The 26,064-nt window shown below is 29.9% G+C and overlaps 4 protein-coding genes across 11 annotated transcripts; 2 read left to right on the top strand and 2 right to left on the bottom strand.

The window, feature by feature from the left end:
- The first annotated feature begins 13 nt into the window (after nt 1-13).
- Nucleotides 14-3,193, top strand: LOC138178057 (putative leucine-rich repeat-containing protein DDB_G0290503). 3 transcript variants are annotated; one of them, XM_069109476.1, is made up of 5 exons: nt 14-410; nt 585-1,430; nt 1,499-1,648; nt 1,722-1,955; nt 2,890-3,193. In XM_069109476.1, the coding sequence occupies exons 1-5, from the start codon at nt 291-293 to the stop codon at nt 2,893-2,895; spliced, it is 1,356 nt and encodes a 451-aa protein (XP_068965577.1). In that variant the 5' UTR covers nt 14-290; the 3' UTR covers nt 2,896-3,193. The 3 variants fall into 3 exon arrangements, with proteins under 3 accessions (XP_068965577.1, XP_068965575.1, XP_068965576.1); XM_069109474.1 differs by lacking the exon at nt 2,890-3,193 and adding an exon at nt 2,024-2,317 and having other exon boundaries at nt 15-410; XM_069109475.1 differs by lacking the exon at nt 2,890-3,193 and adding an exon at nt 2,024-2,317 and having other exon boundaries at nt 18-410; nt 1,502-1,648.
- LOC138178051 (kinesin-like protein Klp61F) lies at nt 2,816-9,270 on the bottom strand. 5 transcript variants are annotated; one of them, XR_011172590.1, is made up of 18 exons: nt 9,029-9,246; nt 8,469-8,616; nt 8,247-8,396; nt 7,683-7,843; nt 7,400-7,549; nt 6,774-7,016; nt 6,317-6,692; nt 5,966-6,237; nt 5,673-5,812; nt 5,481-5,587; nt 5,044-5,385; nt 4,740-4,967; nt 4,493-4,672; nt 4,194-4,416; nt 3,999-4,120; nt 3,686-3,919; nt 3,507-3,591; nt 2,816-2,954 (listed from the first exon to the last, which is right to left on the bottom strand). XR_011172590.1 is itself a non-coding variant. In XM_069109460.1 (18 exons), the coding sequence occupies exons 2-18, from the start codon at nt 9,091-9,093 to the stop codon at nt 3,565-3,567; spliced, it is 3,168 nt and encodes a 1,055-aa protein (XP_068965561.1). In that variant the 5' UTR covers nt 9,094-9,139; nt 9,201-9,270; the 3' UTR covers nt 3,335-3,564. The 5 variants fall into 5 exon arrangements, 2 of the variants coding, with proteins under 2 accessions (XP_068965561.1, XP_068965560.1); XR_011172589.1 differs by having other exon boundaries at nt 2,820-2,954; nt 3,441-3,591; XR_011172588.1 differs by having other exon boundaries at nt 2,836-2,954; nt 3,396-3,591.
- Nucleotides 9,248-25,088, bottom strand: mas (trypsin-like serine protease domain-containing protein masquerade). Of its 2 annotated transcripts, none has more exons than XM_069109466.1 (12): nt 24,781-25,088; nt 19,908-20,218; nt 19,571-19,604; nt 18,558-19,018; nt 18,290-18,478; nt 18,017-18,176; nt 16,441-16,620; nt 15,971-16,226; nt 15,539-15,816; nt 14,927-15,081; nt 14,316-14,468; nt 9,248-9,377 (listed from the first exon to the last, which is right to left on the bottom strand). In XM_069109466.1, the coding sequence occupies exons 1-12, from the start codon at nt 24,896-24,898 to the stop codon at nt 9,360-9,362; spliced, it is 2,313 nt and encodes a 770-aa protein (XP_068965567.1). In that variant the 5' UTR covers nt 24,899-25,088; the 3' UTR covers nt 9,248-9,359. The 2 variants fall into 2 exon arrangements, with proteins under 2 accessions (XP_068965567.1, XP_068965568.1); XM_069109467.1 differs by having other exon boundaries at nt 18,017-18,140.
- Nucleotides 9,958-11,014, top strand: LOC138178062 (iron-sulfur cluster assembly 2 homolog, mitochondrial). The gene is made up of 3 exons (XM_069109483.1): nt 9,958-10,253; nt 10,427-10,648; nt 10,730-11,014. Exons 1-3 carry the CDS (start codon nt 10,150-10,152, stop codon nt 10,902-10,904), a joined length of 501 nt encoding a protein of 166 aa, XP_068965584.1. The 5' UTR covers nt 9,958-10,149; the 3' UTR covers nt 10,905-11,014.
- Nucleotides 25,089-26,064: the final 976 nt, after the last annotated feature.

Below are 26,064 nucleotides of genomic sequence, written 5' to 3'. Positions count from 1 at the left end.
TCTCTCTAGTAAGATATCTTGACAATTGGACAGTGAATAGTGAATATAGAATTTCATATAAAAGTATATGTACAATGTATATTATTTGGGGGCGTTAAGTTTATGTGTTATTTGCTATGTTTTGCTAAAAAGTTACTGTACAGATAATTAACTTTATTTCCTATAAATACAATCCATTACAAACTGTCAAAAATTTCTAATTTATTGACATTTCTTTGAAAGTGCTAATATGTATACATTTCCTGTTAGAAAATACCGTGCCTTAGCTGCAGAACCATAAGCAATTTTTAATGATTTCTGTAGAAAATTTCAACAACACATTGAAGACAAAAAGTATGGAAAACGTTATGGAGGGTGTAAATGGACAATTGCAAATAAGATATCAAAAAATTGCCACAGAATATTCAAAAGTAAGAAATATTCAATATATCATTTACATAATCTGGTTTTTGAAAATTTATGTACTAAGAGATGTTTTTATTTTTAATACTATCATCTGTTTGTGAAAAAGAATTATCGCCCTTACTAGTCCGATATTTGTAAATATTTATAAGAAGATCATTATCAAAGAATTTTTTCCTTAGATTCGTGCTCAGGCAAATGTTTTAAAGAGAGCTGTGATTGATGAACAAGCACGTAATGCTGATATACGAGAGCAACTGAAAGAGAAGGAAGTAGAACTTCGCAGAGCCGAACAAGAATTAGACAGTTTGTCATTCCGAAATCAACAACTAACTAAACGTATAACTGTATTACAAGAAGAACTTGACAAAGCACAAAATAAATCTAAAAAGGGAAAGAATAAATTATCGGAAAATAATAGCCAGGTACTAACATCTCCAAATCATATCTTGGATGAAGAATTTCAAAAGAAAATAGTTGAAAATGCCCAGTTATTATCGCAAATCAGTGATAAAGATAGCGAAATTGAAACCTTAAATGAAAGGATACAACAACTAGAATCTAAATTAGATTATTGTGAAAAATGCAAAATTGAATTAGAGTGTCAATATCAAAATACTATAGACAAGCTGGAAAGAGAAAGGAATGATTTACAAAAAAAGTTAAATGATAGACAAAAGCAAGAAGAAAATGTATCGTGGTCTAGTAACGAAGGTAAACGAGATGGATACGAATCTGATAATAAGGTAGGACATTCCAATCTCCCAGAGGTAGAACCGTCTCCATTTTCATCGCCATCTGTATCACGTAGATCGTTAAAGTCTATTGGCGAAGGTCATCCTAAGGTACAGGAAGAAAGTAACGACTTTGATTTTTCAAAATCGTGTGACCTAGAAAAAGAAATTAACCATTGGAAGGCACAATATCATATGCTTAAAATAAAATATGATGAGATACAGCAAAAGGCTTGCATAAGTAATGTGCAGACTGAACATGAATCTTTGCAATCTGCAGAAATAAATAATATGGTAATGTTTATTTCAAATTACTTATAAGAATTTTTATTTGAAATAATCTAATCAATAAATGTTTATAGCAGATTGGAAAGTTAACAGTACCTTTAGCGATACCAGAAGAAATTGAAGCTCGAGAAGCAAAAATCCGAGATTATTTTCTACAAGAAATCGACAAATTAATAACAGAAAAACATATTTATCATGTGAAAAATTTAGCTATGGCTGCTAATGTAATTAAATATATTTATGCAATTTATTTGTATGTAAAACTTTATATATTTTTAATTGAAAAATATTTTTTAGAGTGAAGTTCTACAAGTTCATTTAGACACAAGCGAATCAAAGAGAGAAAAATGTGAATCGGCTCTCACAGAAGCACTTTCAAATTGTAATACTTTACAAAAAGATAAAGAGATACAAGAAGGAAATTATAAAGCACAACTAAGTACTATGAGCGAACATCTTGCTAATATGAATGAAAAACTCATTTCACAAACGGAAGAAATACAACAATTAAAATTCCAACTTGTAAATAAGGTAACAATTCCTTATAAAAGTAAATGTTATTATTTTAAATACTCAGTGTATGGTTTAATAATTTTCAGAACAGTAAAAAGGGAAAACAAAAGTGATACAAGTCAGGTTATAAAGTAACGATTATTGACATTCCTACAACAATGTGCTTTAATCAGAATTATTAGTAATTTGAATTTTGTGTACATATGCAACTTATGCCTGACAAACAGTAATTATTTTTCGTCATATTTTAACTAATATGCTATGAAAATTTTAAAATTTCTCTTAATGTTATCTTATTTATGAAAGAAATAAGAATTATTATTGGTGTTTTATTTATGAATATTAACAAAAAAATTATAGGTTATGTAGCATCGAAATATACATAATACTGTCATTTATGTACATTTTACAGTCTCATTACATCAACTGATTTTTATTTCATAAGTTCAAACTTCTCCTTGTATTTCATTCAATATGAAGTAAATTAAAATATCTAAATTGATATTCTCTTAAGTATTTAATATATAATAAATAAAATAATTAAACATACTGGAAAATTTGCTTCTTTTATAAGAGAATCTTAAAATATTCCCATTTTTCCGGAATAATAATAAATATATTTTTTCCTTTACTTTACATTGAATTTTATATTTTAATAAATAAAGGTAGCTTAACTGAAAGATTATTAATCATTTTAAATACTCAATTTTGTGAAATACTTGAAACATTACATTTTCTTTTAATATCTTTCTAAACTCATACTATGTAGAAAAAATTTCTTTAAACGATTACATCTTATAGATGTGTTATTTTCTATCAAAGTTTTGCAATGGAACCTTCTACTTTATTCCATTACAGTTCACTTCTTCAGGTTGTACTTTTTTATATCTAGCTAGAAATAATCGAATGTCTACACAGCATTATCCATATTGGCATTTTTTTGCATGCCCAGGCATAAAACAATTGGCGGATATGGGAGTCTCACCCCTACAAGCATCGATCCTGTCATGAGGCACACTGTGAATACAGATGTATAATGTTATTATCTAAATGAACCATAAACAGAAAAAACGAACATAATGTGAAAGAAACTTAAAAGAATATAACTCATTTCTTTTCTAAATTTTCACAAATAGAATTTAATCTAAAAATTCACCAAATAAAGCTATATATTTAATTATCATCGATAAAAACGATTTTCCTGCTAAAAAATTACAAGGAACTTTTTCGAATTCAGTGAAAGGAATCGAAGAAATTCAATTCAGGAATGAGAAAGTAGAGTTTTTAGCCTTCAAAATGGACCCATATAGATTATTGTATGATTTTTTTCCCACGGGATTGTAATACTTCGAAGATTGACAACATTTCGACCAAAACTTTCACTCGAAACACAAGAATACATGATTAGAGTTAATTTCTTTTAATTCTATAATACAAATTTATTTTATCTTCTATCACCTAATAATTAAATTGAGACATGTAATATATGTTTTCTAAACTAACATGCACACATCTAACATAATGTTAATTGGATAGATTGTATAAAAATAAGTAGAGAAGATTCTATACTGTAAATATTTCTATCAGCTTCACTTTTTGTTTCACTTTGTGTTCTGATTGTTGTATATTAGTTATTATTTTCCTTGTTTTCATTCTGCAACACATTAATATGAGTATCAAATGAAACATTACTTATAATTATGTAAAAGTAATTAAGAAATCAAGATTATAAGTAATTAAGTATTTACCTTTCTGTATATTGCAGATTCAGATTGAGTATGGGATTGTATCAACTTTGAAGATACATCTAACATTTGTGTAATATTTTCAGTATGAGAATCCATAGATTTACTACTTGAAATAGAGGTATCAAATGTTATATTATCAATTGCAGAAGATACGAGTGTTATGTCAGATAATGCAGTTGAATTTGCAATGCCCTTCATTATTTCACTATTGGTGATTGTGTCATCTTGTATAGACTTATATAAAAACATGATAGACGTATATGAGATAATATTAAGAGTACATAAAATATATTTTATCACATGTATCACTTACATCATCATCTGTTGTTTCAAGGAATTTTCTGCTTTCTCTAAACTTTTTAAGAATTTGTTCATGTGGAGACGTTACCTTAAATTGACGAGGATAGGAAAAGTTTTTCCTTGCTGGAGTTAATCCTAGAAAAAATTCACAAATTAAATTAAATGCGAATATTCCCTTTTTTTTATTAATCTGCGCACGGTAACAGACCTGTTGCGATATCACGTTGCAAATCTTCATCAAAAAATTTGTTAATTTCACCAACTGTTATTTGTAACTGTTCAATAATATTATCATTCCGCACACTTGATTCCCTTATTTGGTTTTCTAATTGGGCAGATACATTTTGAGACACATATCCAGTATTTTCCTTTATATCTTTCACGAATCTTGCATGGTTTTTACTTATATCTGAAATTACTTCATGTGCATCCTATAATCATGACACTGCATTTGTTAATATTTGATACTTCATAATATGTTAAATAAAAAATTTCCTGTATATTTACATTGATTAATGAAAGGGATATATTCTTATCTGAATCCATTTTCAGTTGCTCTTCCTTAATATTACATTCCATATCATTTGTATACTGCTTCGATATATTACAACTTTCATTTATATTTGACTTCAATTCGTTTATTAAATCCTTTCCTCGCTTTGTAATCTCATTTGCAATTTCTTCATTCTATTGACAAAATAAAAGTCAATTTTTTAATTCGAATTAATAAAAAGGATTATAATTCGAAAATTACCTGTCTTGTTGTAACAATAACGTTATTTTCAATTTTCTCTATATCCCTTTGTATATAATCTTTTAAATCATTTCTCATTTTAACATTTATATTAGAACTATTTGTTGCTTGAACATTAGCTTCATTACAAATTTTGCTAATATAATCACATTTGTCAATTGTAGCAGAATAATGCTTTCCTTGACTTTTATGTAATTCGTTTGACTGTGAAAATAGATTTCCCATCATCTAAAACACAATAATTCTATAATTTTGAAATCAACATTAATATTTTCGGAATCGAATAAAGATATATTCTTTATACTTTAGTAAATAACTGTTGTTTTTCACTAAATTCCTGTTTTTTACGAAGTACTTCAACAGCTTCCATAATACTTTTGACACTTTGGCTCATACAATCATTAATCTCTAATTCATAATTACAAGAAGCATCTATCATTTCTTTTAGAAGAGTCGAAGTTTGTTTTAATTTTTCAGATACATTATTCCTTATGATTTCCAGGTTTTTAGCTATTTCATTTTCTATCATACTGTTGATGCTTTCAGCCAATTGCAGAGAAACGACACTCATTAATTCATCTTCAGATTCCACTGTGCCAACCACATTTCTTACTTCATTTTGTATCCAATTCTGATACTCTAAATGCTGAGATATTAAAGAAAAACAATAAGTCTTTGTAATTGGAAATCAAAAGATGTAGAAATAAAATATGCAACTTAATAAGAATTAACAATACATACAAATTCATTTATATTTTTTGTTAAATTAGTAGTATCTGATTGATTCAAATTGCTCGTAGCGTTTCGATGTACTATCGTGTCAATACCGTTACATTTGATAGAGGTTTCTATATTCAACAGAATAAATAGAAATAAAAATTAGCAGATGAAATATATACGTGAATTTCTATAATGTGAGAAAGTATTTCGTACCAATATCATTTTTCATTGCTGGAAAAAGTGTCTTTAATTTTTCACCATATGTAGATATATTTTTTTCTATATTTTGCAAACATTCACAAACATTACTTTTCACGGTTCTACCAAGGTCTTCAAATTTTTGTTCTGTTTTACTTGGGAGAAAAGACAGCAAAAAAATTATTTCATCGTACAATAACATGTAAAATATAAAATATTATGCCTACTAAGAGATTTTTTATGCATTCAAAAATCATAAAATTAGCATTTGCATAGTCAAAAAAAACTGTAAATGTAAATAGACAAACCTTTTCCTGTCAATTTTATCGTGTAATTTATATGAATCTGTTATTGCTGTATCTGCAACATTTAGCAAAGTTTGAGCCTGATCCAATAAAGATTGTTCTGTATTCATATGTCTCTCTACTAAATATTTATGCTCATCTCGTTCCTGCGTTGTTAATTTTAATCGATAATTTGACGACTGTAGAGCTTCAGAGAAATTATTTAATTTAGTCTTAACTTCATCTAATTCTTTTGTCTGGGCAATATTTTGCAATTCAAGTTCATTAAATATTCTCTAAAAACAAAAATAATATACTAAAATTATAGGCAATAAGGTAGAGAAATCAAAACTTTCTTCATTAATAAAGATGTACCTCCTTGTCTTGCATAATTTTCTCAAGCGCTTTTATATGATTAATTTTTTCTTCTATTTCCTTAGTCTGTCGTGAAATTAGTGTTTCCATTTCTTTATAATTATCATCTGCAAGATAAACACCGTTTCTATCACGTGAAGCTAATAAATCTCTTCGCAGCTTTTCAATTTCTTCTGTATATTGTTTCAAAAATTCTCGTTTCGAAAGTTTCTGATTTATTTCTGGACGATTTGTGATATTTTTTGCACGATGTGCATAATCTAGCGTTGATAATGTTTCCTCAAGGTTAATGCTAGCAGGGGATACTGTTGCGATAATTGACGTTTTTGTCCGTCCACCTAATGATTCCTGCAGTAATCTTGTAAGTTTAGATTCCCTACACGATGTAAAAAGTAATAATGTAAAGTAGTTATATAACTGATCTTGTTGTAAAAATCAGGATATTTATTTTTGTCACCGGTAAGGTATATGAGGTGCTTTTTCAACAAGAGCTGTTATAACTCTGCCGAGAGTTAATAAAGACTGGTTAATATTACCAGCTTCTCTTGCTCTCCTATCAACAGAGCCAGATCTTCCAATATTTTCACTACCAGCCAGATCCACTAAATTTAATTTCCCCATTTTCAGAATCTCTTCACCATCTGCATTACCAGTACTTTCTTTCATATGTATAGTAATTGAGAATATAGTATGGGACCGGCTGTAATCATGTTTGGACATTTCATGTGTTGGAATCAATAATATACTTAAAATGTAAACTTATATAATACACAAAATGTTTGCAAAGATATACCATCTGAAATAATTAGTAAAATATAGGAGATATGAGTAAAATAGCACATTTTATTTTTATGCAAAGTATAATAGCATAGAAGTAACTTTTAACTACAAATAATGAATTTTCACTTTAACATTATATGAGATAATATAAAAAAATATTCTGCACGAGAATAGAGAAAAAGTTTTTAACTCTTCCTCATATCTCCTAGCACTTAGTGATTATTCTAATATTTAAGCAAACATGCATATTTACAGACATTTCTAATACATAAAAATTAACTTTAATAATAAAAAAATAATGACCTAGATTGAGTATTCATCAATGTTGCAGCTGTTTGCCTTCTGTCAGACCCTTTCTTAATAATTTTATAAACTTCACTTGCATTGTGTATTGTTACTTCTTCTAATCCATGTATGATTACTGCACCTTTCTTTGATGCATCTTCATATAGCCTATTCAATTATCATTATATTAGATGTGTACGTGTGTATGTATACGTTAATCTATCAAAATTTAAATAAATAAAAAAAATTTAACTAAATATTTGAGCATTTCTTTTTAGTTTAAAGAACTTGAATTACGTACCTCAATTTACTTGCATCATTACTAGATGATAAAAGATCAAATATGTCTTCATTATAGAGTTCAAGAAAACTAACTCTAATTGTATATTCCTGTGTTTCCAGTAGTTGCAATTTGTCAAATAAGTGACTTAAAGAACGTGGTATCATGCCAGCAGACGAGTCCTACAAATTATATAGTCTCGTATAAGTATAAATAATATCCTTTCATATTTTACTTTACACTTTTATATTATATTATTTAATATTTCTTTTCTTTATACTTTACATGATTATTAAATCTATCTTATATGCTTAATAACTGATATTATTTTAGTTTACTATCACTATTGTATTTTATAAAAATATTATTTACTAATACTGACATTTTATATATTATGAATATGTTCATTATCATTATTTATGTAATTTACTATGGAGTACTTTTGGGAAATTATACTTATATATAAATTTCTCGTGTTTATTTGCTTTTTCATTGCTTCATTAAATATTTATAGAAGTTATTACCACTTTATTTATATTTTAAATTTTATATTTCATGAATAGGTGAATACAAAAAATATCTTACACTGTGCCAATATAATGTTCGATCATTGTTAATTCCTTCCATTGTGTATGTCTTCCCTGTACCAGTTTGACCATATGCAAATACTGTACAATTATATCCAGCCAATACTTGTTCCAATAATGGACTAACAACGACATTATATACATCGATCTATCAATTGAAAAATATATAATAAACTAACTTTTCCTTAAATATAGATGTTCATTAGTCATAAACATATACCTGTTTTGACAAAGGTCCAAATACATTATTAAACTTAAATTTTTTAGAAACTTTGTCATTTGGACGTTCATGTACTATTATTTCCCTATTATTTGGAACTTCTAATATGGATGTAGATTTATTGTTTTCCTCAAAATTGCTGATAGGTCTAAGAAAATAAAAATTAGAAAATATGTCATAAGAGACCAAACTTTTCATATAAAAATAAATTATATTCTAACAACTAATGCTTACATGAATGTATAACTTACATAAATATTTTAATATCAAAGATTATTTTTTCATATCAATAGCTATTATTACTAAATATTTATTTCGTTTCAGGTCTCTTTCGAATCTTTAGATTTTTACCTTCTTAATTTTTTTGGTATATATGAAACCTTGTAATTTACATATTTTACTGATATTTCTCTATATAACATAACGCTACAATAATATAAACTAATTCTACATAAAAATTTAATATTTAATAAACGCTAGATAAAATTTACGTTCATATCATGATATTAATATCATAATCTTCTAAAACAACAGTTTAAAAAAAAAACTCAATCACTCACCTAACACGAACAAATACTTGTATCTGCTGACATTTTTCCTTTCTTCCACTCCGTGTATCGTTCATCTTTATTATTATTTAAATTATGCTGATTTTCGTTGCAAACAAACTACTATGTAAAATGATGCAGATTATTCGTTACGATTTAAACATCAATTTAAAATGTGTAGTACCTCACAAAGTCACTTGGAGCGCTGTTTTGTAAATGCTCTTGCGCTGATTTGTGGCGAGCTAGTAACAGCTTCTATTGCCTACCGCAGAACGGGCAATGATCGCAATTGAACAAGAGTTGCACACATCGGGCGACAGAAAGCAGACATGTGAATCCGTCTTCAAAGATCAACACCCCTCTAGAAAATACAAATAAATTTATAGTCTTAGTCAGAGACAGAGTATATAGTTGTAACGTTTACATCAAAGAGAAATGAGAATTATAAATTTATATTAATGTTATATTTTTACTGTTATAGTTTTAAATAAATAGTTATCCTTCTCGTTGTAGTTACTTACACTGTGCAAATATATACATAGCTACATTTATGTCAAAATTTTAATGAATTACATTATTGAAAAATTTGACTAAATTTAGATATTAACTAATAAATCTTCCGATTTTTAACTCAATTTTGTTATAAGCTAACTACATGTATTGTTAACTTCTTATTTTAGTAAGTGTTTTTAAGGTTACTATTATAAACAACGGTAAATTGTTTTATGAATGAAGAGTTTATATTTGTGCATTGATAATACAAGCGAATATATAGGATTATGTTGTGATTTTTATAAAACAGTCTAGAATTCGCGCTTAATTCTTATGGACAATTAAGGCATCTATGCAATGCAGATGCACAGTAATGCAATAATATTATGTGTATGCAACTTAAAGTATGAAAAATTAGAATATGTTATAAATATTTCATGTCAATTATCCTAACAAATACTACTTTTGTTCTTATATACCATCAGTTATCGTATTTTGCAGGAATAAATTGCATTCTACAATAAATTCACTAATATATATAATCAAGAATTTTTCTACAATATTGTCTGCTGTATGAATTAGGTGACAAATCTGTTTTTGTCAAATAAATATTTTATTCACGTCTATAATATTATATATTTATGACTGTCACACAAAACATTGAAAACATGGCGAAATTGAAACGCGCGATTTGGAATGTTTCTTCCAATTTTGCTGCAAATCGATATTTTTCGCGTTTGTTAACGTAAGTTTTAAACTAATATTTTGTTTATTAATTTATATTACATTTATTTGAATCTCTTTTCATATGAAACAATTTCGATTTGATTATAGAATATAAGATTCATTTGTAAGAGGCAAAATTTGACAGTGTTATTTTATGTTTCCAATGAACTGGAAATTAATTTTTGTTTATAGTTCTCAGTGGTACAATGTGTCTACAGATTCATTATTAAATAAAACAGTAACGGAAAGTACACTAAAAACCGAAAATGACATCATCATTACAGACAGTTGTGTTCAACGTTTAAAGGAAATTACAGATGATAATGCTTATTTAAGAGTTACAGTTGAAGGGGGAGGTTGTTCTGGTTTTCAATATAAATTTGATTTGGATACAAACATAAATGAAAATGATAAGTAAGTGTCATAAAAATAATTCAAATATTTATGTGACTATAGTGTCACTGGTAGCTAATTAAATGCAATGATGTATTACAGAGTGTTTCAAAAGGATGGTGCAAAAGTAGTTATAGATACAACATCTTTAGAATATATTAAAGGATCGACAATAGAGTATCACACAGAATTGATACGTTCTGCATTTAGAATAACTAATAATCCATTGGCTGAACAAGGTTGTAGCTGTGGTGCTAGTTTTTCTATTAAAATATAATTTTCATGTAAATTCAATTGTAAAGAAGTTTAGATGTATGTATGCATAGATATATTTGTTGTTGTTGTGCTAATAAAATGGTTAAGAATATTGTTACATTTTTGTCAAAATTGTAAATTTTCTAATTTATTTGATTATTTTGTGTATATCTTACATTTAAATACTAAAAATGATCTTAGTATATAAATTATATGTTACTGAAAATAATTATTGTCTGTCAGCTGTGAATTGTTAATAATTAAAGTTGCTAATAATTCTGATTGAGATACTCATTTTCCCTATTACCTTTTAAAATTGTTATTATCATTATTATTTTAATTATTTAAAATTATTAAATCGTATACTTACTAATAAAAATAATATTTACAAGACGTAAACAAGATGAAAACAGATGATTCTCGACTATGAGGTTTCGCAAATAATGTTGAATGACTTATAAAATTTTGAATTTCTCTATATTTGTCCTTAAAATAACTTGTAATTTTTACATATTAATCCAGTGATCCATCTTGGGAAGCTAATTGTTTCGATTGGACTGATGTCACAATTTTTATAAGTTAATGTTTTATCTTCCTATATTGCATTTGTGGAAAAATAATTGACATTAAAAATAAGTTAGATTATCAGCCTAAATTCTACTCTAGACTGTAGACCAAAAAATATATAAATAATCCGAATTCTGCAATTTTTTCTTATGCATCTAGATTCGATAACAAGTTATGTTATTAACTTGTAATAAAAAATTTATATTTGTAATAATGTCTAGTTTTTAAAGGTACATAATATTTACGTTGAATTATAAAAGATTTTTTACAATAATGTTTTACAGTAATGTTTTATAGATTTAAAGCACTTAATAACTAACTTTGATATTCACATTTAATATTTTCACTCTTTTTTTAAATCGATAAAACATTCTTATAATTATAACTTGAAGAATACATTATGAGTGATGCAATAATGTACAAAGCAATGTGATATTGTTCCCAAATATACTGAATCTACATAATGTAAATATTAAACAATGTATGTATATGTATGTTACAGGCGAAGTCGACCTTGCTCGGGCAATATCAGCATTACACACTGCATATCGCTGTCTGGCAAAGTCAGGGGAAATAATTCAATGGCGAACATGGTCCAAGTCCAAGGATTACCTATCTCACCATTGAGTGGACAATGTTGGAAACTTCGGAAACTATTATTTATTTGAAATGTAGTCGGTATTGTGCATAGTGATAAATCCATGTAGACAGCGTCGCGCTAAGTTCTTCCAGTTTTATTCATCCCACGTCAGTCATAGCGTTTCTTTTGAAACGAAGTATCGGTATAGGATTAGGTATATAAAAATTTCTGGCTAGCAACTCTTTCACTGATTGTGCACGGGATCACAATTACGGCAATTAAAAACTATTATCGCGCGTGTTTTTCCGTGCGTAGACGTTCCCATATTATTGGCGAAAGAATTGCGGGCCGGAGATTTTTATATGCCTAATCTAATACCGATATTTAGTTTCAAAAGGAATGATGTGACTGAGATTAATAAAACAGGTATAACTTAGCGTAGCGCTGTCCAGACTGAGTTATCATTATTCCCAATATTTCAAGTTTGGCAAAGTTCGCAAAATACATAATAATTCCCGACATTGTTCACGCAATGGTGAGCAATGTAAATTTTGTTCGTATTATATTGAACTATATTCCGTATTCAACTATTTCTTCAAACTTTGCCAGGCAGCGGTGTATAATGTTGACATTGCCCGGGCAAAACCGATTTTGTATGTCTTGCAGCCTTCGCCCGTAACATATATATAAAATAAAGAGCCAATTTCATAAAAAAAAAACTGATGAATATACATATATAATAATAAAAATAAACATACATACATACATATATCAGTTGCAATGTCTTACATAAATTATTATTAAAAAATTACATTAAATATATATATATATATATATTCTCTGCTATGGTAATTAAATATCACTATATTTTGGCCTTAACAAAACCGTTTTAATTTCTATGAAATTGACTTTCACTTGTAATATGTCATTTAATACAAATAAATGACATGTATATACTCATATATATACAATGAATTATAAAATTGTTGGTAAAGACACAAAAAAAATTAAAATTATGTTTTATCTTTTTATTAACATTTTGTCTAACGTTTAAAATAAGTGACAAGCAACTGACAAAATGATATATGTAGTTCTACGCATATTATATGCAGACATATATTATGCGCGATAGTAAAAAGATTTATATTTAATTACTCAAACTATGCTCGACAAAATTCATAAGAAATGTCTGAAGGTTGTTATAATTATTACAATAATCAAATCTGTTTTATGTATCTTATTAATATTTAACATATATATCGCATATATGTATTATTGTAATAATACACTAACGTTTAATATTTTTACATTATATTTAGTATTTTACAAAATTAGAGTATTTTGTACTTTTATATAATCTTTTAATTAATGTTTTTCGAGCAAATTTATGTCTACCAATAATTTTATAATTTATTGTATAATCTTCATTATTATCTAAGAATCTTTATTAAGACAGCATTTTTTCATCTAAAATTGACGCACTTGATGGCACAATTACTAGAAGGAAATCATAGATTAAGCTTATTTATTATATATATTTTACCAATGACATTAAAATTTAAATTCTAAAAGATTCTATTTAATTGATAGATACAATAAACTTTCGTTTTTCCTATATCATAAAATTATGTTTGAATAATTACAGGAACAAGATTTATTAAAATTTACAAAATATATTATATATAACTAATAAATATAATGTTTATTTATACCTTGTTGTCATGATATTAAAATTTTAAGAATTAAGTTTGTTTTTGGTATTTTAAAAGTACGTTTTTAGTTATTTTTACTTACCAAGGTTTTATGACTTTAGAGCTCACAAAAAATTATAGATACGTATTTGTTATCTTTGGCGAAAATAATTCAATGTTTGAAGTATGGTGATTGAAATATTCAAAAAATTGGATAAACGGAAGTTTACTGCATTAGTTATATAAAACCATATTGCTAAAACAAATTTTTAGTTACCTTTAATTATTAAAGGTAATTATCAAGTATTACGATATTTATAAATGTAGTATGAGTATCGTAACATTTTCAATGTTAAATTCCTTTGCACGAATTGTTGCATTCTTATCATGCGTCAAAAAGATTTTTCTTTCTTCTCATATATTTTAATTGATATAATTAAATAATATTTAAAAAGATGTTTCTTAGATATCTTTGCTGGATACGTAACATAATGATGTTACGTCATCAAGCGCGTAAAGGTACTACAATGTTTCCTTAATAAATAAATACTTTAACTTTTATTAATAGAACATAAAAAAGCTAAAGATTATTTACGGAAATAATTTGGTTGATCCAACCAATGAACGCCGAAACTTTGACATAAACTCCAGGAACATCCAATCTTCCGCAACCAAAACCCCATGACACCAGTCCAGCTAATTCGTAGAATCCGTCATCTTGACATACTAAAGGACCTCCACCGTCGCCCTATCAAATATTAGCTTTTGCAATTATTATACATAATTGTTTAAGTAAAATATAAACAGTGCTTTTGCTTGTATTAACTTGACCAATAAAACATACTATATTTACAAATAAATAGTAAATATCATGAAATGTACGAACTATTATTTTTTTTCATTTCTGATCTATGTAGAAAATATCATTCCATTCTATTTAAAAAAAAAGTAAAAGTCATTTCACTTCATCACGTAGGAATTGTATCATTATCACAGAATTTGTATTATTTTATACAGTTATTAGTTACTTTTGTTAATATCTAATTGCGTTTGATTAATAAATCAGCCATAGATAAATATCGTATGTGGTGTACACTACTACTATCAGCTATCAGCTATATTCACGATCGATTTTATGAATTATCTTTGCGAATACGGAGATTTCACTGTATGGTTTGTATATATATAAAGCAGAATTAATATTACCTGACATGCATCGTTTCCTTGTTCACCACCAGCGCAAAAACTACTTGCTGGCAAAATGAAAATTTTTTCAGTTACGGCATTCACTTTACGTATACATTCTGCGTCGCTTACAATTGGTATCTCAGCTTCTCGTACTCGAAGCGGGATAGGACCAGCTACATACAGAAGTAGACACACCTTATTAAGTATACATATATGTTCTACATGAAAATATAGGAAAATATATACGTATATTTAGGAATATGAAATTGGTAAAAGTGGATAGAATTATGTAGAAATTATCTTGATTAAGCGTAATATGCTTTACTTCACACAGAAAATGACTATTGTACTCGTCAAGTAAAAGTTAACTACGCACAGTTGTAGTACGTGCTGTAATAAAATACCTGGCAATTTATGTCAATTTATGTCAACTTATATACATATGTACATGCTGACAATTTCATCGAAATCGGTTGATGCAGAAATAAGCAACAGACAACGTTCGTAATAACAAAATCTATTTACTACTAACATTGATGAAAGATTTTATTAAAAAGTTTCAATTTGTTCGGAACCTTGCTACATGTACATACATATGTATAATGAACAAAAACAATATGGGAATCTTACCTTCTCCCATATATCCATAACCAGTGACGGTACATCGTTTACCAGCTGTATGACTAACCCCTCGTGCAGGTAAACATACTAAGCAAACACCATCCTTAAGCTCTGCTTGTCCATGAAGCTTTAATAGCGCTATATCGTTATCAAGAGTCTGACTGTTATGATTATGATGAATGTAAGTGGTTGCCACTCGCAGAGTTTGAGCACCAGGACTTCCATATTTTCTCGTCAAATCGTGATCACCTACCCTTACATAAATCGCATCCCCAGATCGTACAATACTACAAGTAAAAATGAGGTAATACAATCATTTTAAATATCCACTTTTTCATTGTCTGTAACTTTACAACGTTTTGAAAGATTAGTAAGTAAGTTAATATTATATAGTGGTAAATGTATTAAAATTCAAAACATACTGATCACGATAAAACTTACTTTGTCACACAGTGTGCAGCTGTCAAGACCCATTGCGTGCCGATGAGTGCGCCACCGCAGAGGTACTGATTCAAGGAATTAATCAGGGCAACCTGCCAACACCATTCATTGGCATCTGCATCTTCCCCTCCGACAACGCGTGCTCCTCTTTCAAGACTACGTGCTTGAATCGGTCCGCGGGAGGTTCCTTTTACACCACACACGTATTTACTGTACACGGGGCTTCTCATAGTTGTCATCATCGTTGTTGTTTCATCTACAAAGTTAGTGTAATTTTTTACATATAAATAAATTTTGCTTAAATTCTCCATTCCTGTATTAAAAGACAATACTCGATTATGGATAAATACAACGTTGTATGCTGTAGTATGTTGTACGAAATCTTTCAAAATTACAAGATAAATTAAAAATCGCTCGTGCGAATATCTTGAATAAATCTTTAACTTGAATGTTATTAATGTACAACTTACATATAGCTGTTGTAAATGGTGTTGTGTATGGCCTTGAAGTAACATACATGGTGTCATTTCTATTAGTCAAAATTGCTTCGCTAGAATTTCCACCGTTGATTTCTCGTATCAATGATTTTGGAGCGCAACATTGATGCCCTTGCTTCTTACATTTAAACAAATTCGTCAGTTCAGCGTTCCCTATAAAGAAAAGAAAAAACAATGAGAAATGTTATTCATACGTAATAAATTCATAAAATCCGACATTAAATTTCTATACAAACTTTTAAAAGATCAGCGAAATAGGGAGAATGGAGATAAATATTATGTATTTTTACAACAGTTGTACGAGTCATGAACTGAATTTTTATAACTTTTAAAGATTTAAAGCTATCTGTCCTTTCGAAAATTGTGCTGCATCATTATCTCAAAAAATGGAAAAATTCATAATAAAGTCGAGTCTCGGTAACTGGAAATTCAAGGAAAGTGTTAAAATTTTCAAGTTACTGGAATTTTTATCTTTACCTTATCGAATTTTTCGAATAAAGGAGGTCTGAAAAAGCAAAACGACTTGGAAAGAGGCTTTGTACGAGGGTTAGCATTTTTCTAATTAAAGAGGCTCAAACAAAGATGGATTTAACTTTTTGCATCCTTACAGTGAATAATAAATCATGTCGCTTTGATACACTGTTAATCTAGTTACGTATAAATACAGAACCACTATCGTCAGAATGTGTACAAGCAGATCAAATAATTCATGGTATCGTCCCTAAAATAATTTTTCATTTTGGAGTCTTTATTCGTTGCTTAGGCATGCCAAAACACATCAAGGAAAGATAGAATTGTTTAGTCAGAGTTTTTAGAAACTCGTGTCTGTCGCCCTCAATAGCGTAAAGAAATAACGTCGTAAAATAAGAGTTTCTAAAGGATAAATTAGAAAATCAGTTGTCACGATTCAATAATCGAATAGTCAATCCTGAAGTACTGTGTCGTTGTCAAACCGAAGAAAAGGAATTTTCAAGAAAAAGTGCGCTGAGAGAATATTAAATGTGTGCTCTTGACCTTCAGTGGATTGGTATTTAGAATTCTGGGTAATTTCTGATCAACGGAATCGACGAAACGAAGTGTTCTTTTCTTTGGAAATGTCAATTGAATTCTAATTATCCAGCTAACGAGTTTGTCAGTAGTTACCTTAAATTAAATCAGTAGTTACCCTAATTAAAATTACTAAGACTTTCAAAGCAAATTGTTCGCTTCTTTAAAATTGAAAGTCGCTTAAAAAACAGTACATATAAAATAAAAAATAAAATTTACCACAAGCTAAGAAGAAAATAAATAGAGGATCTGTAAATGAATTTCTAAGGGAGTCTATAACTATTATTATTATTATTATTTTACATTATATGTTATTGATGAATATAAGAGTAAGACAATTTCGAAATATACGATGCAGATATAACGAAAACATATTTACGAAAAATGTATTAACGTTGAGGAAGTTATTAACTGTATAACATACGCGATTAATATTTTATGGTAACGATAAGTTTTCAAACGAATAATGTAGGAGTAACAAAAGAGAAGGGTAAATACTTACTGAAACAAGTGAATGATAAATAGGAAACAATACACGATCCAGGACACTCTGCGCGTGTGTCTCGTGGTAAAGAAACTGTAGTAATCGATGGTCTCGGTGTGGGCCTTGGCCTTGGCCTTGGTGTCTGATACGGAGAAGATGGTGTCACTACGTTTACTGTCTATGTGCGAGTAATTTCAATTTTCTTTTTCGTATGGGTTACCCAATATCTTACTTGCCTCAATTTAATCGTTCCATTGAAAGGGTTCTACCGTAAAAAAGAAATAGAATCACCTGCGGCGAGCTTTTCGTGTTGTCACAACAAATATATCCGGATTGACAAGTCGAAGTCTTCGCTATTATCGCGTTTGGCCGTTCACAGAAGGCTGCCATAATGGTTAACAAGCAAAATCCGGGACATGGTTGTAATTTTGGTTCCGGCGATTTCGTGGTTGGTCCAACTGTCGTTGTTGTTGTCGTTTCCTGTTCGATCGGATTATGGTCGTAAATACGAAGTTGTCTCTTAAGAAACATCAATTTTTCTACAACTTTACTTTCTTACAGTTTTTAAGAAAGCGTCGATAACGCAACAAGATCCATCATCAGGGCATTCAGCTTCTCCATCCACTTTATCGCATAAAAGAGCGAAGAAGCCACTAACGCATTCACCTTTACACGGCTTTCTCACCGTAATCTTTGGTCTTGTCGTAGTTGTTGGTTGTTTCGCTATCGTAGTAGTCGTTGCTATCGTAGTGCTAGCTATGCTCGTAGAAGTAATCATATTTGATCTTACAGTTGTAAAAGGCGAAGAACCTTTGTAAGATGTATTGAGACCAGTCTTTTCATCGATGCGACTTGAATTCGTTCGGTCAATGACTAGTAGTTCTGGCGGAGGTGAATCCCCAAACGCATCTCTGGATACGCAACATTTATATCCTGGCTTGCAAAGGGTGTCTATTACCAGAACCGCATCGCAGTAATCGGCGATTCTCTCTGCCATACAAATTCCTGAACACGTTTTTGCTAAAAAAAAATAATTATGTGATAAATACTGTTGGATCGTTGATCGCAAAATATTAAATGACTCTACTTGACGAAGGATTGGGCACTGATCGATTAAAAGCCATTGGCAAAAGTTACTTCGTTCGTTTTAACTGATTAATGCTTACGATTAGAAGAAATTAAGAAGTTAAAAGTTAAAAGTTATTAAATTCCAAATTAAGTTCTATTTGACATTTAAGAATGTATGTTATATTAAATGAACGCTATTAACAATTAAAACCGATTCATACGAGATCCGAGGTGATACTCATTAGAGATTAAAACGTCAATCTCACAAGAAAGAAGATTGCAATGATCAATCAATGATCTAATTGACGATTGAATACCCACTCTAATCGTTAGCTGTGATTATGTACCAGTTGGATGAAAATTTAATTGTTAATTTCAGAAAAAAAGAATGGAAATTGTTACTTATTGGATTGTTACTTGAAGCTTAGGAGGTATATAAAGATTTTATATTTTATTATAATATCTCGCTTTTTTAATATATAGTTAAAGATAAAAAATACATACATGATGTTTTGTTCACTGCTTCTTTCTGATTTTCCTGAAAAATAAGTAAAGTGTTTATATACTTTTAGTCCTTATTTTTAGTAAAATAGATATTAAAGAGTATATCTATTTGCATGCGTATCAATTTTTCAACAATAATAATTCCACTATTTAACGAGGCAATTGCGATGTGAATTCGATCACTTTTAAAGAAACGACATTCCGTGCATTCTTTATTCTGTAATAATAATTACGCTGAAGACGTCAGTCGTCAAGTTTGAAATATCAAACATGCATTTACTTATACGACATAATAAATATATTTATTGTTTCGAAGAATACGATTTTGTGAACATACAGAAGTAGCTTTTACGGAAGTTGTTGAAGATACGGTTGTAAGTGCTGTAGTTGTTGAAGGTGTTGTTGTGCTCGTAGTTGTCGTTGTCTTAACGGTAGTGATAATAGTTGAAGTAGAGTCATCGCCATGAGGAGGGGCAGCACTTTCAGAAGTTCCGGTACCATTTATAGGTGCCTCGATACAACATCGCATACTAGTAGGGCACTCTACATCTTCAAGAACTTCGTAACATATTAACGTTGCAAATGCGTGTACACACACACCTGGGCAGTCTGCACTGTTGGCTGTACTTGTTATGGAATCTAATAGACCTGAGGAAAAATAAAAACATCCACGTGAGATCTATTTAATGAAAAATTCCTGTCACTTCGTGTACCTGTCCGCCGCATTTCTGGATCATTACGTTCGTGTTGAAGATGCAAATATCATTAAAATCTCTACTCATGACAGAAGGATTACTACCGACGTGTTATGACTTGCTTGATACCAAACAATTTTAGGAAATGGATTTTTTACGTATCTAAGAATATTCAAGGTATTTAAAATGGAGTATTTCGCATATTATAATTTAGTAACAATATGTATCCGTTAAAGAAAGTTTATAAAGCTGTACACATAAATTTTAACACAAGTATTAAAAAATTAGTGAAGTTAGAGCGTCAATCGTGCTAGAAATTCTACTGATATTATACTCAAGCATTTAATATTTATAAATTTTTGACTCAATGGAAACGACAATTGTTTAATAATATCTTATTGCTAAGATTACTTGTGAGATATTTTTATGCACGATAATGAGTAACACGTGTATTATAAATTCAACATCAACTATCGGGTACAGGTGCGAAGGCACGGTGAGTCAAGAGAAATTCCTGCATACGTAATCTTACGCTCCACTTATAAAATGAAATGGTCAAGCGTGATTGAATTTGATCTTGACAGTTGGTGAACTTCTAAAGGAAATTAATAATTCCTTGAAACTGTCCTCTTCGCTCACCAATGTTATGGGAAAAATTATGGAAGAACCGCTTCCGGATAAATGCTTGAAAATTGACAGCAATGCCGAAGAAAGAACGCGGAATTAGTGCACTCTCAAAAAACGTTAAACGATTAGAAACGAAAGATTGCAAGGAGAGGACTACAATGGACAAATATGTACATTGTCAGAAGAAGGTCATTCATTGATTCAAGAGACGAAAAATATCTTAGTTCGTAAAAGAGCTTATTTCAAAAGAAAGTCAATCGGAGAATAACATTATCTTTGCTGACGAGAGTAAATTTAGCATTCATTCTGGCGATAAAAGAGTTGGAGTGTGTATCAAGAAAGTGGAAAGGGGAACTAATTTCGAAACATTTACAACCAGCCATAAAGCACGATGATGAATCAATACAGAAGTGATAATGATACGAGGATGTAATTCAATTTACGGAGTGAGAAGCCATCATGGAAAACAATTTCTTTAAAAATGTTGTCGATATAGAAATCAAATAAATGCGGTAAAAATCGGACAAATGCCCAAAAAATCCAGTGTATCGATCCTAATTATTACTAGGCTCGAGATTTCCCTGAACGCAGAAAAGGACATCGCGAGTGAAGGAGGAAGAGTTCGGAAAGTCGAATTGATCAAAAGAAACATATCGATGAGACGATATTAATGCAAGGATAGACTTGTTTAATTTTTCATCTTTATCAAGTGAAATGTTTATCAAAGTGACTACGAGATTTTTCTGATTAAAATAAGGCCAAATTATGTAATTTGGAGCATATCTCCTTATTTAAAAGGTGATGATAACTTATTTTCTTTTGCCTATTAAATAAAAGTACACGTTTAAGTTTTTCCACGATAACTACCTGAAGCAGAAAGTGTGTTTTGGCTAAGAATTTTTACTGTGCCGTTTCACAAATACGCTTTGCAACTGTCGCGACGTTCTTACAAATGAGACGAACGCGCCATACGATTGAAAATAGACGTATATTATTTAAATCAACGATTTATAGTGAAGGAAAAATGTACAATTTTTTATTTTGAGCTAATGAACAACGATCGTTAGATTCTTCCAATGATTAAGTAAGTAAATTTCAAGAAATTCGTCTCATAATGTAGACTTCTAGGTGTTTTCACTTTAGCAGGCATAACGGCCCAAACAAACATAACGGTAGTTAATTAAACAGCTTGACTTAATCGCATGACCGTTTTTGATACCATACGTGCCTTTTCTAACATAATTGTCTTAGGTCGATAATAAAGTCACATCTATATTCTGTATACATATTCAATTAGCGTTGTACGATTGCGTTAACATCGTATCTATATCTTTTCAACTCTAGAAAATTGCATGGAAAGATAATTCTCTGTTATATGAAGGTAACTGATCAAACGAAATTATCTGCTCTTGAACTTACGCTTTTTCTTTACGTCTTCATTGCAACTAGAAATATGTTTCCAAAATAAAAAGAACATCAAATTTTAACGATATAGTTTAACGATATATTTGACGAATATGTGCGCACTAGACTGATATTCAAGCTTTATATTCTCGAAAAGAACATTTTATTCTACGCTACGAAATATCTCGCGACGATTTGAACGAAATAACTCGCGTCCCCGTTTTTCGATGTTCACAAACGCAGTGCCTTACGAATTGACTTTTATGGACGAGATACCTCGAATTCTAATGAAAAGATGTGCGACGTGTCTCGCCCAAAGCGTCACACGAACGATATTACGTCGCGAGATAGCAAGTACAAAATATCACATGAACGACACGGCATTGCGAGATATCTCGTCCAAATCGTGTCATCCAAGACCTAACGTGACGAGATATTTCGTCGTTCGATGCAAAGGGGGACTAGAGCGTTTACAAACACGACTAGACATCTAGAGCAAAGTTATTGATAGTAAATCAAAGTACAGAAGTAAACGTGAAAAATATCTCTGTATCAATGAAATTAAGCAATAGTGAAAAACTGAGACACAGTCGTCGTTTACGGTGCTTGTGAAGAAAATTTTATGAGTGCGAGTCGCTGTATGCGTTAAAATATTGTTTTAAATACTCAGTGAAATGAATGGAAAATCAAGCAATTTCTCAATACGAGACGTAAAACGACTAAAAATAGTAAGAAACGAAAGATATTTTAATACTATAATTGCTACGAGCAATCATGGCAATCGATTCAATTCACTGATCACAACGAATGCATTATCAGCACGTGAAACATTGCGGCGAAGAAGATTTTGGAAAACCTGCCAAACTTTGTCAATGGTTTTTGAAGATATTTTGCATAAACGAAAATAATATATTTTTACCAAATTATTCACACGTTCACATTTACAAACGTTGGCTCACTAATAGGACAGAAATGTTCTATCTTTGTATCTAAAACACTGTCACTTTGTTAGATAATTTATCATGTGAAACTCTTTTAACAATGTGTTACCAACACAACAGTTGCTGTGTACGATGAATGTGTAAGGTATTACGGAGATCGATGGATTGAACCTGGAGGACTCATAAGCGACTCGTTCTCCGGACCTGATCCTCATTAGACTACTTTTTCCGAGAAAATGTGAAAAATGAAGTTTATCGCGAGCTGCCAACGATGCACGAAAATATGAACGATCGAATTACTGCGATCACACACTTGCATTGACTTTAAGAATTATTTATATAACCATAATAATTATTGGTTCTTTGACCCATATACCTTCATAATTTATGCAAGTATTATACGTTACATTTGTGGAACTCAAGTTAACTTTTACATGCAAATAAAAAAGGGAAATAACAAAAGACTAATTATTATATTACACAATCCCCTCGATATCATAGAACTTTTGTTTGAAAAAAGTTCCTTTATATAACCACTTTTAAAGCAAATTTAAAGTAATAAAATTAAATGATTCACCCTGTATATTTTGAATATCAAAATATTTGAAAATCAATGTTTGTTACATAATGTTTGAATTATATCTTTGTATTGGTCATTTAAAAATGGATCATTTAAAAATATATATATACAACGTAACAACAAGCTAGTGAAGCATCTAAAATTTTCTAGTTCTCATTTTTTTCATTAAGACAGGAAATTCGAACAATTGCTAATTACGTACGTCGTATATACATATGTATCATCGCGTACTTTTCAAGTTTGCCAATGGCCTTCTCACCAACAGTGAACTTGAGCGTCATCCGCATAGCGTTGTACAACTCCTAAGTAGGACAATCACATCCTTCCAGATACTATCTATACAAGCGTACACAGCATACATTCACGCATGCGAATTTCTATTTCTCGAAACCTCCTCTGCAACGAACTAATTTTATTTGCAGTTATTTTATATATACTTTTACTAAATGTTGTTACTTATATAATCGATCAAAAATTTTGTTGTACTACGAGGGAAAATGTACATTTCAAATTTGGTAATTGAAAATTCTTTCTATTTCTTGAGACAATACTTTAGATATATCTCTATTTAATCATAAGCTAAATAGCATAACAAATCTCTCTACAGGGAACGAGAAAGCAGAATAAATAAATTAAAAATTATATAAAATTATATAGTGAACAACTCATTCTAAGAATAGAAAAATAAATAGATAAATAAAATTTAAGAAAGACATTTAATAAATCGAGAAATATATGGAATAATATAAGATTGAATTAGATATTCCTTATTATTTATTGTTCGCAGCTGATACATCAAGCTATATGTATATGTGTGTATGTTGTGTGCAAAAATTATAAAGCGCAAATAAAAGTAAAAAACCATTCAAGAATGAGAACAAAATATTATGAAAATGTTAAATTTACAGGAGTATATAATTACAAATGCAATAGTATCCAAGTGAGAAGAAATAATTGATTTACCTGACAAGAAAGTGCCAGCCAAAGAATCGTCGTCCTGAGCAGCGATCGATCCGCTAAGTAGGAGGAAAAGGACGATGCCCCCAGGGACTGTTCTTAGTATCATCTTCGCTTTCCTCATTCTCTTTCTCTCTCTCTTGCTTCCTCTTTTTCTTTCTTTTCCGCTTCTTTTTCTTCAATTTAAAAAGGTAACCGCAAAAACAGTTAAAGAAAGACACACTGTGTCGTTACCCGGTTCGAACACGTGCGTGTCAAACTACTTTACCGCGAGTTCGGCAGCCACGGTATTATGTGGGCCCGCATTGCCTGTTAGACTTGTTTGACTGACTGACTGACTGACTGAGGAGGTACCGGGGCCCACTTGTGGGTCAGGGTGCGGGTCCCCTCTTTTACGCCAGTCAGAAAAAGGAGAGAAAAGAACGAAGGCGGAGAAATAGAGAGAACGATCGTCGACGACCTCACTAAGAATTACTCAAAAAGAGGGGGAAGGGTTGTTGGCATCAACATCAGATATTTATGCACGATATTTTAAATATGAACAATTCTGCTATTACAGTTTATTAGTAATCCGTAATATATACATGTTTCTTTCCTGTTTACCTTACTCACTTCTTTGACAATAGATTAACAAACAGCTTTGAATCAAAGTATGTTTACAAACCATGAAGAATGAGCCATTTACTAGCATATATTATTAATAAAATTAGTGTAATGGCATTAACATATAACACAAATAGGCGTAAACCATCCCGATGATGATCGTTATACTCGGTTTTCTTTCATTAAGTTTAATTACTGTCTTATGTTATTTATTGCTTTATATATTCTCTAATTTATTAATTTTTACTTATATTCGATTTTCCTTATTATCTGATCTCAACTATATCAGAATCTCTCTTTTCCCTATCTTTCATGTTCGCACTGTTCTTCCTCTTTGCCTCTCTCTCACTCCCCTATAACTTTTTTCTTCCGTTCTCTCTTTCTCACCGCATGTATATGTAAGTATATGTGCACGACTAGCGGTACTTTACCCGTAAATGTACGGGATACCGTACGATATTTCCCTTTGGAATTTATCGTTCTTTGCGCAACGGTCAATCCTTCGTAATCATAGTACTACATTAACATACGTCTCCTTAAAAAGTTCAAACAACAAAATAACTTGAAACCCTATTATTTGTTTCAATATTCTACAAGACTATTAATTGTAAAAACAAATTTTTTTTTTAGTATATTTAAATAATTCGTCACATTTTTCAAACTCTCTGACATATTTAATTATATCAA

This window comes from Bombus flavifrons, chromosome 3 (genome assembly GCF_040668555.2).
Source record: "Bombus flavifrons isolate JBK064 chromosome 3, iyBomFlav1_principal, whole genome shotgun sequence".
NCBI lineage: Eukaryota > Metazoa > Arthropoda > Insecta > Hymenoptera > Apidae > Bombus > Bombus flavifrons.
This window is presented reverse-complemented; position numbering and strand designations above follow the sequence as displayed.